Here is a 15668-nt window from a genome sequence, read left to right as displayed (position 1 = left end):
GCGCCATCTCCTTGCAACCCTGAAAATGAACACCATACTCTCTCAATCTGATAATATGTTGTTTGACCCAGATAGGGATCCCTTGGTCTGAATCTGACTGCTTGATCGGTTGAGTTTAACGGAATAACGTCCTCAATAGTTAAACTTTCTTTTTCCTCCTTATCCTCCAATTGTAGATTCTCCTCTGCTAATGCCAACAGAGGTTGAGAGTCATCTATTTGGATAATAGACATATCATCGTCATCTTTTTGTTCACCATGGTTCTCCATTTGGTATTGCATGGTAGGAAAAGAATCAGGTGATGATGGATTTTAGTTATTGAGGGTCTGGGCAATTTTGGGGACTGAAGAAAAATTCTGGTTGGTGGGGGAAGGTATGAGAGGTGTGACTATGGTGGGTATAGAAGAAGATGAAGAAGAGAATTTTGTCGCCTCCCACTGCGAGAAAGATTCAAGAAATTTGGACAGTTCGAGCAGCACTGGATCGATATGAAATTGGGGCCTAATTGTTTGCAGGTTTCCAGTCTCACGTGACAGAGCACGTTTTTCATTAAAAAAAAAACCTCTTGCTTGTCCGGTTCCTCTATTTGTGAAAAAGCCTCAAAACGATTTGGGCCTGACAAAAATTTTGGGCCAGAAATTTTGTTCATCAGAGGAAAATCACGTGGGAACTCATGTGCTTCCCTTTTGAATTTGAAGTCTCCGCTACAGCTGTCACCTCTGTCAAAACCCTTTATATCTGCTGGATAAAAGAGGGTTCGCCTTTTTCACCATTGTCTTCTTCGATGGAGTAAACTACCGGAATTTCAGCCCAGATCTGGATTGTGAAGTTCAGACCTTTGTTTTTTACCATCACCTCCTTCAGCGTACTGCAACCATCCCCTCTGATTTTAACTCTAGCCCATTTGAGGTGATTTCGTAGCTGCGTTTCCTCTTCAGTTTCAATCCATTCACCACAATGATTGCCAAGTATTTTGAACGTCTTCTGCGAACAGAGATGCAAAGGAACACCTACAAATCTTACCCAAACAGAGTTTGCTCTAGTAGAAGATTGAACAGCCCCCGACGTCGGGCTCCACCAGTTTTTCAATCAAGATGTTAGCCATTGAAGGAGCTTATTGAAGGAGCTTAATCATACAGTTTGTATGTGATACAATGTGAGGAAATTGACATAGGAAGTGTCAGACTAACCAGTAAAACTTTTCTCCTGCACTGGAGGTAACTGTCCAACTATCTAGTAAGGCTAGGACAGTAAATTGTTGAAAGCGTACGAGTTTATAAGGCTGCATATTGCTGAAACAATGAGAAAAGTGTGATGGTAAAGTTGTGCAATAGCTGAAAGATGGTGAGAGCTTGTTGTTGGCATTGGCAAATTGCAACTTCGAGAGGAAGAGGATGAGAACTATTCTAGGAATCTCACCCAAAAATCCACACCACATGTAAGACCGCATAAAGCATTACAGAAGCAAAGGCCTAATACATATTTTCCCCCTTAACATGTATTTTTTACCCATTGACACACCTTAACTTGAAAATTCCGTAGCTAGCACCTGCACGTTTCACCTTGGGCCACACTGAAAGAAAATGTTTGCCTCACTCCCCCTTGAGCTTCATTAGTTACAATCCTTTTTCTTACAAAAGTACTTTTTTCCTCAAAACCTTACTCTTCATGATAAATTGACACACGCAGAACATGTACCACCTTCCCACCCATGTTTCAGCATCAGTACAAACCCCTCTCTGAAGCAAAAAATACCACGTCTAATTCACCATGTAAACAGTCTGTAGTCACCACCAAGCACAACCACCATTCCCACCTGACACCATTCAAGCCAAAGTCACCTTCACCATAACAACCCATGTACATATAATACAAATTCACAATAGTCACCAACTGAGAAATCTGCACCAGTTTTATCCATCTTTGGACACCTTCACCAAAAATTCTTCCCTGACTCACTCTTTTTAACAAACATACAGCAGGCATTCCACCATAAACAGGCAACAAACAACAGACTTCACAGTTCAATTCACCATTTCTTTACACAGACATTACAAAAAGAATGACACTCCTCCAAAGTCCCACTCACCTGAAACCACCGCAAGACCACCAATAAACCCCACCCTCAATCCTCGGCCACATTCCTTCACCATCTCACCATAGCTCCACCGAACAGAATAGAAACAATCCACAGACAACATTGCAGTGACGATGGAAGGAAAAATAGGGGAAGAAGTGAAAGAAAGAAAAAGAATAAGAGAGGTAGCTGGAGGTAGCACATGGCAGCGATGATGGAAGGGAAGAAGAGGGGGGAAAAGAAGAGAATCCATTTTTAGTTCAAATTTTGATTGAATTACAACAACATACCCAGTTAAATCCCACAATGTGGAGTCTGGTGAGGGTAAAGTGTACGCAGATCTTACCCCTACCTCGGGAGGCTGTTTCCGAAAGACCCTCGGCTCAAGAGAAAACATGACGAGAAAAGCTCAGATAAGGACAAGCTGTTCAAAGCAGTATAAAAATGAAACTAACGAAAGCGAAAAAGCCATGATAAAAGCAGTCTGGAAAAAAAAAAAACAGTATCTACCACAGATAAATTAGATAATCGAAGTACAAGAAACAGCAGATAGTAGTAGGAATCAAAGGGTAATAAACTATAGGGCAAAACTACGACTACTAGTACGATGGGATAAGCGGGACTACCTAATAGCCTTCTACCCTAATCTGAGTCCTGACATAACCTCCTATATAAGATCATGTCCTCGATAAGCTGAAACTGCGCTAAATCCTGCCTAATCACCTCTCCCCAGTACTTCTTCGGCCTACCTTTACCTCTTCTAAAACTGTCCATAGCCAACCTCTCACACCTCCGCACTGGAGCATCTGTGTCCCTCCTCTTCACATGCCCAAACCATCTCAGCCTTGCTTCTCGCTTCTTGTCCTCCACCGATGCCACCCCCACCTTATCCCGGATATCTTCATTCCTAATCCTATCTCTCCTAGTGTGCCCACACATCCATCGCAGCATTCTCATTTCCGCAACTTTCATCTTTTGAATGTGTAAGTTCTTGACTAGCCAACACTCCGCCCCATACAACAAAGTCGGTCTCACCACCACTTTGTAGAACTTGCCTTTAAGCACCTTCCTATCACACAGCACTCCTGAAGCGAGCCTCCATTTCATCCACCCTGCATCAATACAATGTGTGACATCATCGTCAATATCCCCATTTCCTTGTATAACTTTGCTTTCCTGGAACAAGGATCATATTCCAATCTATAACTGATCCTCAAGGGGTAAAAAGGAAGGAAAGAAAAAAGATGAGCATAAGACATGTACTAGCAAGAAGAATGGAGGAAAGTTCTCTCAGCATAAATATCCTCTAAAGTGTGAAAAAGTGTATCGCTTTTGCTACTACTCTGCACATGAAAGTAATAGAATATATTCACAGTGATCCTAAGTGGCAGCTAACTTCAGAATATTCCTTAAGATAATCAGCTTATATTGCCCCTAATTGCTATGAACAGGGAAATATGCAATAATTCCTATAATTTCAGTGCTATATATCTATCATACTAAAGGACACATCAAGGGATTAAGCTTAAGTTTAACTTGAGAGTTTAGACAACATGTACTTAACCGGTCCAGACAGCCAAATCAAGTTTTAAGTCTTAAAAGTACCTTTAGTTCCTAAATGCCATGTTTCAAGCCAAAGAGTTTTCTCCTAGTATCAGAGAACAAAATTAAAAGAACGGGAATAAAGGAAGTGCCAGGCAAGCAAGATTTCTTAGATAAACTCAGCAGGAATTGATGTTAAATACAAAATGCCAAACACCTTTAAAAGCAATTGAGACCCCAGTAAAGAAATCTTCTAGCACACAATAGCCCATTACCAACTATGGAATAAGATCACAATGCAGACATACAACAACAACAACAACAACAAGCCCAGTAGAATCCCACAATGTGGGGTCTGGGGAGGGTAGAGTGTACGCAGACCTAACCCCCACCTTGAAATGTAGGGCGGCTGTTTCCGAAAGACCCTCGGCTCAAGAGAGGAAAACAAGACAAAAAGTCAGATAGGGACAAGCATATCAAAATCAATATGAAAACGAGGAATAACAAAAGCGAGAGAGTCATGATAGAACAATCCGGAAAGAAAGGAGCATTAGCTACCATAGATAAATAAGATAATCAAAGTACAAAGGCCCAACAAATATAAGCAAAAATCAAATGCAAAAGTCAAATGGCAATAAACGAATGAGCAAAACTATAACTACTAGGGTGAAAGGATAAGCAACCTAGCCTTCTATCCTAATCTGAGTCCTCCACAACCTCCTATCTAAGGTTATGTCCTCGGTAAGCTGAAATTGTGCCATATCCTGTCTAATCACCTCTCCCCAATACTTCTTCGGCCTCCCTTTACCTCTCCTGAAACCGTCCATAGCCAACCTCTCACACCTCCGCACTGGAGCATTTGTGTCTCCTCTTCACATGCCCAAACCATCTCAGCCTCGCTTCTCGCATCTTGTCCTCCACCGATGCCACTCCCATCTTGTCCCGGATATCTTCATTCCTGATTCTATCCCTCCTAGTGTGCCCACACATCCATCGCAGCATTCGCATTTCCGCGACTTTCATCTTCTGAACGTGAGAGTTCTTGACTGACCAACACTCCGCCCCGTACAATAAAGTCGGTCTAACCACCACTTTGTAGAACTTGCCTTTAAGTTTTGGTGGCACTTTCTTGTCACACAACACTCCGGAAGCGAGCCTCCATTTCATTTACCCTGCACCAATACGATGTGAAACATCATCGTCGATATCCCCATTCTCTGTATAATAGACCCAAGATACTTGAAACTTCCTTTCTTTTGAATGGCCTGGGTACCAAGCCTCACTTCCTCGTCAGCTTCATGCGGTACGCCACTGAACCTGCACTCCAAGTACTTTGTCTTGGTCCTACTCAATTTAAATCCTTTAGACTCCAACGTCTGTCTCCAGCCCTCCAGCTTATCGTTAACTCCGCTGCGAGTCTCGTCAATCAAGACTATGTCATCCGCGAACAACAAACACCAAGGCACCTCACCTTGTATTTGTCGTGTCAATTTATCCATCACCAAGGCGAATAGAAACGAGCTAAGAGCTGATCCCTGATGCAACCCCATCAAAACAGAGAAGTGCTCCGAGTCTCCTCCTACCGTCCTTACCCTGGTCTTAGCTCCATCATACATGTCCTTTATCGCTCTAATGTACACTACAGGTACACCTTTAGCCTCCAAGCATCTCCATAGGACCTCTCTTGGCACTTTGTCGTAAGCCTTTTCTAGGTCAATGAATACCATGTGCAAGTCCCTCTTCCGCTCCCTATACTGCTCCACCAATCTCCTTACAATATGAATGGCTTCTGTAGTCGAGCGCCCCGGCATGAATCCAAACTGGTTCTCTGAAATAGACACACCTCTCATCACCCTCATCTCCACCACCCTTTCCCACACTTTCATAGTGTGACTTAGCAGCTTAATACCTCTATAGTTGTTGCAGCTTTGAATGTCGCCCTTGTTCCTGTACAAGGGAATCATTGTACTCCACCTCCATTCTTCGGGCATCTTCGCTATCTTGAAAATGACATTAAACAACCCAGTCAGCCACTCCAAGCCTACCCTGCCTGCACTCTTCCAAAATTCCCCAGGAATCTCGTCAGGTCCGGTCGCTCTTCCCCTGCGCATCCTACGAACAGCTCTTTTAACCTCCTCAACCTTTATACTCCTACAATATCCAAAGTCGTGACGCCTATCAGAGTGCTCCAAATCTCCCAACACAATGTCTCTGTCCCCTTCTTCGTTCAAGAGTTTATGAAAGTATGACTGCCATCTCTGTCTAATGTGGGCTTCCTGTACCAACACTTTGCCATCCTCGTCCTTGATACACTTCACTTGATCCAAGTCGCGTGCCTTCCTCTCTCTCGCCTTGGCAAGCCTAAACAGCTTCTTATCCCCACCTCTGTCCTCTAGTTCTGCATAAAGGCGTTCAAAGACTGTCATTTTTGCCGCCGAAACTGCCAACTTCGCCTCCTTTCTCGCCATCTTATACTTTTCCCTATTCGTCCGCTTCTCTTCATCATACTTGCTATCTACCAACTTCACATATGCCTGCTTCTTTGCTTCCACCTTCCCTTGGACTTCTCCATACCACCACCAATCCCCTCGGTGCCCACCACGGCGGCCTCTTGAGACCCCCAATACCTCTCTAGCTGCTTCCCTAATGCAACTGGCCGTCCTATCTCACATACTGCTCGCATCCCCCCTACTATCCCACGCTCCCATAGCCATCAACTTCTCCCCCATCTCTAGGGCACTAGACAATGCAGACAGACCATAATAGAAAAAGAAAAAAAAAACTAAATATGTAAGCTCTTCCAATCTATTATCCTTTACAGAACCAAAATGGCATTACCAATGTCAAATGCAAGTCAAGCACTGGATAAATGAGTACCGAACCAGTATGATATGTAAGAAGCCAGTGCAACAAACAACAACAATTATTTTTTTTGACAAGACAAACAACACCAATTATTTAACAAAACTTAATTACAAAAGTGATATCCAGATTGCATAACGAAGTACAAATGCGCTACAACAGTAGAATTTACTAAACCATCACCTCGAAAAGATGTACACACACAATAGCAAATGTGTTTTAATTTAGAGGATATTCAAGTCAATCAACTATGTCTAAGTCTCAAATTCGTTAAACGTCAGATATGTGAATCTTCCAAATATTCAGTAATCATAGTTAGACTATTTAAAGCACACCTTGAACCTAAATATGAAGCTCATTCCTTTATCTAAGACTGAGACCGGCAACACTTCACCACACTCACATAGGTGGATTTAATTTAGGGCCCATTTGGCCATGGATAATTTGCACCCTTTTCTGGAATTTGTATTCCGGAATCATGTTTGGACATAGAATATTTACAATTTTCCAGAATTCTAACTTCAAATTATATTCTGGAATTCGAAAAAGCTCCAAATACTTGTTTTCACATTTTTCACTCCAAATCACTCACAAAAATTCAACACTTTTCCATGTTATATTCATGTCCAAACACAACTCCAATTTCCAAATACCATTTTCAACTTTTTTCCAAATACTCCATCCGTCCCAATTTAAGTGTCTTAGTTTGACTGGGCACAAAGTTTTAGAAATTAAGATTGACTTTTGAATCTTGATATGTATAGTCCTTTCAAATTTCACAATTTTTATGTCCAAATGCCCTCCTAAATTTTTAACTAATTACACGTACAAATTCATTCTAAAAGGAAGGATCCTTGAGAAAATTAAAAAAAATCAAACCTTCTTCTTAGGAACAGCCATAAGCTCGATGGACCCACCAACGAAAGGTGAACTAGGAAACATATATCCTCCTATGTTGTTACTGTTATTCTCATTTTCAGGAAAAACTAACGACGGCGCCGTGGCAGTTGGGTGATTAACGACTCTATCTAGTGGGGCCGGACGGGGAGTGACGTGGACGAATCGCCGGAGACTGGAGTTTACGCCGCCGGTTCGTCGCATCGTTGCCCTTAACGCCATCTTTTTCCTGGTTTTTTTACTGTGTTGAGAAGTACGTACGTAGAAGAAAGGTTAGAAGTGTGAAAGATTAAAAAAAAAAAAGTAAGAAAAAAAAAGAATTGGACATGTGGCACTCAAAAAAAGAATCAGATACACAATTCTACACTTCCTCGCTGCTTTTGTTGGTAAATCACGTACGTAGACATAAAAAATTTGATCACCAAAACTAATCTATTGTTTTTTCATGAAATAATTTGCTTTCTTTCCTTTTTTAAAAGCTGGTGGTGCCCGGGCAAGCTTTATTGCACCTCGACGTCTCCACCCAGAAACCACAGGTTCCTAAGATAATCCTGCCCACCAAAATTGAAACCGATGGGCTCACATCAAGAATTCCAAGTTGTTACTCCCATACCTCAACCACAAAGCACTTAATTGAAAACATGTGCTAATTTGTTTCACATGTAACTAGAACTGACTGTGCTACACTTTTGCTTCTGAGTCCCTGTACTCAGCTCTGTAAATTTCTGCATCTTCTTGATGCTTTTAATGATATGTTTTTACTTCATCAAAATTACATGTTTTTTATAATAAAAAATAAAAAGAGAAAGTTTGATAGGCATAAAAATGTACTTGCAAGAAGTTTGAAAGTAGGAAGTAGATGGCAAGAGGTTAAGAAATGGAGAGTATGAGCAACAGGGTGAGCTGCAAGAAAGGCAATAAGCAGAGGGAGGTTGCCTTAAAAAAAAATGAAAATAAAACAGCAGTCAACATTATCCTTTTTATTCGAAGTAGTTTTCTGACACCAAAGACAAGTACGAATCAAACAAAAAAGAAATGAAATTCGCAAACACCAACTAAAAGGTCATCACACAAAACTCCACGTAAACAGGGAAGTAATATACATAATGATAACCCTGAATTGCAATTCTATAGTTCCTAGATTAAGCTCCAAAGCTTAGCTGAGAAAGAATATGAGTTTCCTCTTTTTTCCAATAGCATTTTAAATCATGTATGCCAAAAATAAAAAAATAATCTCGACTTTTGGATTAATGATGAGATGAGAACTTACAAGATATCTCCAATTGTGACTTCACACCTCGGTCTTCGCCCCACTGTTGTAAACATTTCTCTTGCTCACACCTAGATTGAGTAACAACTTTTCTCTCCTCTTTGAATTTCTCTCCCAACTCAGAAATCAAGTTGACAGCTGCAACTCGTAATTCTTGCAATGCGGTTGTTGAACAATGTTCGCCATCTAACTTAGCAATGGCAGTAAGAATTGAATTCAAAGCTTCCATTTCATTCCTTGGACTATTAAATCCTACCATATCTGTGACATCTTCTCCACCAAAGTAAAGTTCCAGCTAAACCAAAGACAACTTTTATCAGTGCGATCTCATCAACAAAATGATACTTGGAGATTTTTTGATTGTCATTCTGTTAGTGGCACATTAATGATTTTCCCCCTCTTTCGATAAGCTGTGGTATATTCAGAACTGAAATTATAGTAAAACTGTTCTTTTGGCAGATATAAAACCAACATAGAAAGGAGCTGGTTAGAAAAGCAACTGATTACATATATTTTGCTTCACCAACAATCCATAGGCAAATTTTAACTGTTCTATCGACAACTGATTGTCCTCACAATTCATAGAATTAGGATTTTGAATTACTACTCACAGAAAGCTACTCAAAAAAGTGTTATTAACATTTTTTTGGTAAGATTTTATAGACGGGGGCAAAATTTTATGCCAAAATACACGCAAATCAGTTCCTTTACACTGTAGGAAACTGACGAAAAAAATCCTATCTGCTGTACCAACATCTTCTAGTCTACACCAAAAAGCCAAAAAAATATACATCTATATTTCAATGTATGAACACTTTCACGTTTTCTGTCAAAACATCTTTGATTCCTTCCCTTCCAAATCACCCACCATATGCAGGAAGGAATGGACTCCTAGACTCTTCTTTTCTCCTTCCCAATACCCTTACCAGTCCAACGGTGCAGTAATTGTTTGATAGTTTTAAGCAACACCCAGCTAACTTGAAAAATGTTTAAAAACATATTCAAGATTTGAGTTCTGAAGCTACAATGCAAATAGCTATACCCCTTCTCTGTAAGGACTGTTGTATAAGAACTGCTTCATATGTGCAGTCCAACAAAAATATGCCACTTTGTAAGGTGTCCTGGATCTCCATATCTGCCTCCAAGGCCACAAGCCGTGATTCTGCTCACTTGTAGTGGAGGTCATTAGGAACTTGTAACAACTATTGGCCGAGAAATAACCTCTAGTCCGTGGACCCCATAACAGCCTGTCCTCTTCCATTCCTGAAATCTGAAACTTTTGCAACAATTGGATGAGTTGTGACAAACTATCCACTTCCCCATCATTACAATTTCCCCGGTTTAGCTCCCAGCCAGTGCTAGTTAGTTATTTTAGCGCTCTAGTTATGCTCTCTTCCATACTTTTTGGTAACGACAACTTTCCATAAAGTTCCTTCATTTTGATTGAATATCCATAACCGTTTGAAAAGTAAGCTCTTATTTATGCTATCAGACATTTCTCGCTCCCACTCTCTCGTTTCTTGTCCATCTCGACAATTCTTCTATTCACTAGGTGGAATGTTTTCTTCCCCTCCAGATAAATCCACTTCTTATAGTATCTAATCTCTTTTCCACCTTCGCAGGTATAGGAAAAAGAGGCATAGTATACGTAGGAAGTGAGTCTTTAAAACACTATTAATAAGCACCACCTGCCCACCCCCACCTCAAGGACAAGTACTGTTTCTCCCAATTAGTTAGTCTCTTTTTACACTTCTCCAGAATATTTTATCATATCACTGAAGCTTTGAATTTGGCACCTAAAGAGAGTCCCAGATATACTGTTGGCAAACCTCCAGTATTACACCCAAGTGTTGTTGCCAGCTCCTGTAAATTATGTTTTATTAACTGGAACCAAGTTGCTCTTAGCATGATTAATGTGAAGACCAAACAATCCTTCAAAATCAGCAAGATCAACCTTAGGAACCTTAATTGTGCTCCTTCTGCCTCATGTAGAACTAAGGTATCATCTGCATACATGATATGTGTAATAAAAGTGTCTATTTGCCATCTCATATCAGCACTGAAGCCCTGAACCCACCTTCTCTGTTCTGCCACCTTCAGCATGTTGCTGAGACATTACATAACAAGGACTAAAAGGAAGGGTTTAGAGGATCCCCTTCCCTTAATCCTCTGTAACCCGGGAAGAAGCCTTCCGGGGTTCCATTGATAATCACAGAAAACCTCATAGTAGAAATACACACGTGAACCCATTTTATCCACTTGTTACCAAATGCCAAAACCTTCAAAAGGTAATTTAGAAACTCCCAGTTAACATGTCATAAGTCTTCTCTAAGTCTAACTTACAGATGACTCCAGGGTTCTTTTGTTTCTGTCTGGTGTCCAAAAGTTCATTAGCAATAAAAACAGCATTCATGAATTTCCCCTTTTCTTAAACAAAGTCTTTTGCGTATCACCTACAAGGTTGTCGATGACTCTCTTCAATCTTTCAGTAGGAAGTTTGGCAATAAACTTGTAGAAGCTCCCAATCAAACTAATCGGTCTGAAGTCCAATTCTTCTGCTCGTGCTTTCTTAGGAGTAGGAGCAATAAAAGAAGCATTGAAGCTCTTCCCCAACTGCTCCATATGGTAAAAGTGAGATACAGCAGTCATTATGTCTTCCTTGATGATTACCAGCATTTCTAATAGAATGACACTGAAAACCCATCCGACCCAGGCGTCTTGTCCCCTAAACAGCTATTACTACATTACAAACTTCTTCGTCAGAGAAAGGACCTTCAAGAGCGTCCTTCGCCTCCACTGACAAAGTGAGAGAAGTCGTCTGCTTGAAATCCAGGTCTCCGCATTTCAAATTTTTTATATTCTTATATAGTTCTACAATAATTGTTGTGATTTCCTCTGATTCAACAGTGGTCCTGCTATCTGACTTCAGCTTATCAATGTGATTATATCTCCTATGAATATTGGTCATCTTTTGGAGATAACTGGTGTGAAGTGGAAGAGAAAATAAGGGAGAACTCGGCTTGATTATTCCCTTAAGCTACAGGATTAAAATAACTGTGTTTACATGTTTTAAAAAGGAAAGGAAATAACTACATAATTACAATACGAGTAAATTTAGTGGCCTACTATATTTACACATATTCTAGAATATTCACAAGGATCTTTTATTTTTTGATAAGAAGTATTCACAAGGATTCTAACAACTGGTACTCTTATCTCCTTGTTCTAGCCACTGCACCCGGGATCTTTGTTTCCATGAAATCTCCTCTTGAATTGCCACTTACTGGAGTTCCATTTCACAGCCAAACTATTGCTCAATCTACTCATGACAAAATACACCAACAGCTTATTCATAATATATGATATTCTTCTTTCAATGGAATTCACTATTTCAAATCTTTCTTCAACAACCTCTGTTTCGTGGCTAGTATATAGTCAGGTCTGCCTGAAACCTGATATGAAGACCACCACCCTTAAACTCTTTCATTAAGCCATGCAGTACTCAACCACCAATTTTAAACTTGAAACAAGAGATCTTTTCCCACAAACTACACTGTAAATTCTATAATAATATCAGAATATGACCTGAGCAAATTCTTGAAAATAAAGACGGGTTTTATCTTTCCATCAGTCTACCTGATGCAAATACAGGCCCACCGAAGATTGGTTGTATAACTAGAATCATTATCCATCTCTAAGAACTCCCCACAAACGTTTCCTATTTCAAGAAATACCTCTTCCTACCACAAGTGGAAAGGAAGCCAAAGCAGGTCCAAGGCATTGTTTGGTTTGCAATCTGCTCTATGAGGACCCACCGTCAGTGACCACCAGTCTAGATGTCATCTAAGATTGTTCCAATGTTATTCGCCTACCATGATCCTTTCCGCTACCCTTTTGGATGGAAACTCGAAAAGGAAGCACTCATTCATTTTTATGATCTTGACCCCGGCCGAAACCTTCCAACTTCTACGAGCCCAGCCTTTGATCTCTGAGACTCAGTGGTAATATCCCCAGCATACCCACCCGACACCTTTCCACTGTAGCTTTGGTTTCAAAGTCTCTTCCTTAACTTCTCTGAACTTTGGTTGCTCGCTCGGATTCTCTACCCTCACTCCAGTTTTAGGTCAGGTCATCTTCTCCACCGTATCCTTGTAAGATTCATGAGACTGAGCCCTGAAGATACCCCACATATTGGTGACCCAACCAAATTTTTTTCTACGACATTCTGAATCTTTTTCGCAACATCAACCCACCCTGCATTTGCACTGTTTATGGGAGACAATGGTACTCTTCTTCTCCTGGGTTGCCAAAATCCTAACCTCTTTGCCAAAATTATTGAAGTTTGAAAGGCGAAGTATTCATATTGTTTTTCATTATTGTTCGGCTCTTTTCCACCGTCTGCACAGTTGACTAGTACCCTCTGACATCAACTGTAGAATCTGACAAACCCATAGTAGCATTCTAGCATTGATGGAGAGTGTACTGACAAAGTTCTTCTTCCTTTCCAGCCAAATTCACCAACAGTCTCGGTCTCCCCCATTTTCCTTGATTTCAAATGACTTCTCCCCAGCAACAAAGAATAATTTTCTTCCCATCGACACCCTCATAAGATTTGAGATGAAGAATTGAATAGATTTGAACCAAAGTAAGGTAAAGTCGGGCCAAATTTCACGGGAAAAATGACCGTAGTCATTTTGTCGAGAAAAGACTTTCAACACATTTCCCAAGTCAGAGCAAAAAATAAAACAGAAGTGTTATTAGCATTTACAAGTTACTCAACTACTTCTAGATATAAGTTTTTGAGAAAGGAATACCTCATCTAAGTTTATGATTCTAGCTCTCTGAAGCATCAAAAGTAAAGAAGACTTCAATTCACCAGGACTTGCAGAGCTCTGTATGGATACATGTTTTGCATGACAACCCATGCCTTCCAGCAGTTTCTGTAGACAAGATTAGATAACATCATGACCAGGTGTCAAGCAAGACTTCGCTATCGTGGATCACTTGTGGCAATCGTGATGAGTCTGGCTCTGGGTTTATTTCCGTGATAGCGAACAAGGTGTCGCGATCACGATGAAGCTCCCAGGGTATATAAGATCAGTTTCAGGGACAGCAGCTATTGCTACACCATTTTTTACAGTCTAAGTTTCGGGAATTGCAGCAGCTATTGTTACACCATTTTTTACATTCTAAGTTTCGGAAATTGGAGATTGGGATTTCGCCCTTTAAGTTGGGGTAAGTATTCTAATCACTACTTTGAGTTTATATCATGATTGTGTGCTAAGGTTAACCATAAAGCATGGAACTTAACAGCGAAAATCAGGGATTTTAAGCAAACCCTTGAAACATCAAATCCTAAATTTGATGGACTAAATGTCTCAAGATAGAAATCTAAGCATAAATTTGAACTCGCGGGGCTATGGGTAATCCGAACTTGAATTTTAGTTTGAAGTTCTACTATGTTGACCCAGGGTTAACTTTTAGGGTTGACTTTTACTTTTATCGAGTCTTAAATTGTAGAATTTGAGTCCAATGGCATTGTTTGACATCATTAATTGCTCTCTTGAATTTACTGAAGTTGTTTGGTGGATTCTGAATGCGGTAAAGTTGTTTTGAAAGGTTAAGCTTAGCTTGGACCGAAGTAAGTTAAGACTTTGACCTCAATGGGGTTCTTTTCTCAAATTTGGAGTCTTTTACATTCAATGTGTATATGGGGTACCATATATATCATGAGGTGACTAGCATATATGGGGCTAGCAAGGTATTATACGCGATGTATTGTTGTTATCTTGTTGTGCATGACATGTTATATCTGAGATATGATTATTTGTGCACATATTAAAGCCAGCAGACTGCTTTGTGGAGGGAGGTGATAGTTGACAAATATGGGATTATGGAAGGGGGCGGGAAAACTAGAGATACCGTCTTGCCTTTCGGTTGTGGTTTGTGGAGAAATATCATGAAGGGATGGGATAATTTTGTGAAAAATATCTCATTCAAGGTCGAAGATGAGAGGAGGGTATATTTTTGGGGACACAACTGGTGTGGGAACATATTATTGAAAGACGATTTCCAAAATTTGTACAGAATATCATGCCAAAGGGATTTGACAATTCAACCGATTAGGGGGACTCAAGGTGGAGAGACTTTGGAATTTGAGATTTAAAAAGGATTTTCAAGATTGGAAGTGCGCGAGTTTAAAAGATTGATAGATCTGCTTCATAGGCAAGTCAATCCAGTGGCCGATGTGTGGTGGTGGGCCCTTGGAAATACTGGAGTGTTCTCGGTGAAGTCTTTTTATGAGAAACTTTTGGTTAGAGAGGAGATTGATTTCCCATGTAATGCAATATGGGTTCCAAGTGTGCAGAGGAAGCTGTGTTTCTTCACTTGGCTAGCCACTAGAGGAGTGACTTTGATGGAGGAAAAATCTTAGAAAGTGGAAGGTTGTTTGCGTCAGTTGGTGCTTCATGTGCAAGGAGACAGGGGAGGACGTGGACCATCTTCTTCTACATTGTGGATTTACCTTGATATTGTGGTGGGATATGTTTAGGTGGTTCAAGAATTCTTGGGTAATGCCAAGAACTATGAAAGAGTTGATGAGAGAGGGAGGAGAAGACGAAGGGCTTGGAACGTGGTTCCGCTTGCTTTGATGTGGGTAGTTTGGAGTGAGAGAAACAAGAGAGCTTTTGAAGGAATAGAGTCAAGTTTTTCTCAGTTGAGGAGTAGTCTCCGCTCTCTTATTTTCTTTTGGTGTAATCAGAAAGTTCCTAGTTGTATAGAGGATTGGGTGGAGTTTGTAGAGAATCATATTTTGTAGATTCTTTATCTTTTGGTACATCCCTTGTATACGGCCGTTTTCTTTTTGGCCATGCTTATGAATGAAAATACTTTTACTTGATCAAAAAAATATCCATCAGTTAGATGCTAGAATAACTTGATGGATTTCATGTACGTTAATTTACATGGTTGTACTACTTGTCACTGTGCATATGTATGTTAAATTGCATATACGATTCACAC

The 15668-nt window shown here is 40.3% G+C and overlaps 1 protein-coding gene across 6 annotated transcripts in view; it reads right to left on the bottom strand.

Moving 5' to 3' along the window:
* LOC132623959 (uncharacterized) overlaps positions 1-15668 on the bottom strand; it is a 46282-nt gene that overhangs the window by 26221 nt on the left and 4393 nt on the right. For all 6 annotated transcript variants that reach the window (XR_009576489.1, XR_009576490.1, XR_009576491.1 and 3 more), the window contains exons 3-4: positions 13463-13588; positions 8649-8943 (exon numbers count right to left, since the gene is read on the bottom strand). Coding sequence is in view for 3 of the 6 variants with exons in the window: in XM_060338773.1 (XP_060194756.1) it covers positions 8649-8943; positions 13463-13588 (421 nt within the window). In the remaining 3 variants the exon portion in view is untranslated. The remainder of the gene's footprint in view (positions 1-8648; positions 8944-13462; positions 13589-15668) is intronic.

This window comes from Lycium barbarum, chromosome 12 (assembly GCF_019175385.1).
Source record: "Lycium barbarum isolate Lr01 chromosome 12, ASM1917538v2, whole genome shotgun sequence".
NCBI classification, from domain to species: Eukaryota; Viridiplantae; Streptophyta; class Magnoliopsida; order Solanales; family Solanaceae; genus Lycium; species Lycium barbarum.
The sequence above is the reverse complement of the archived record's forward strand: the minus strand, read 5'-3'. Positions and strand labels throughout refer to the sequence as shown.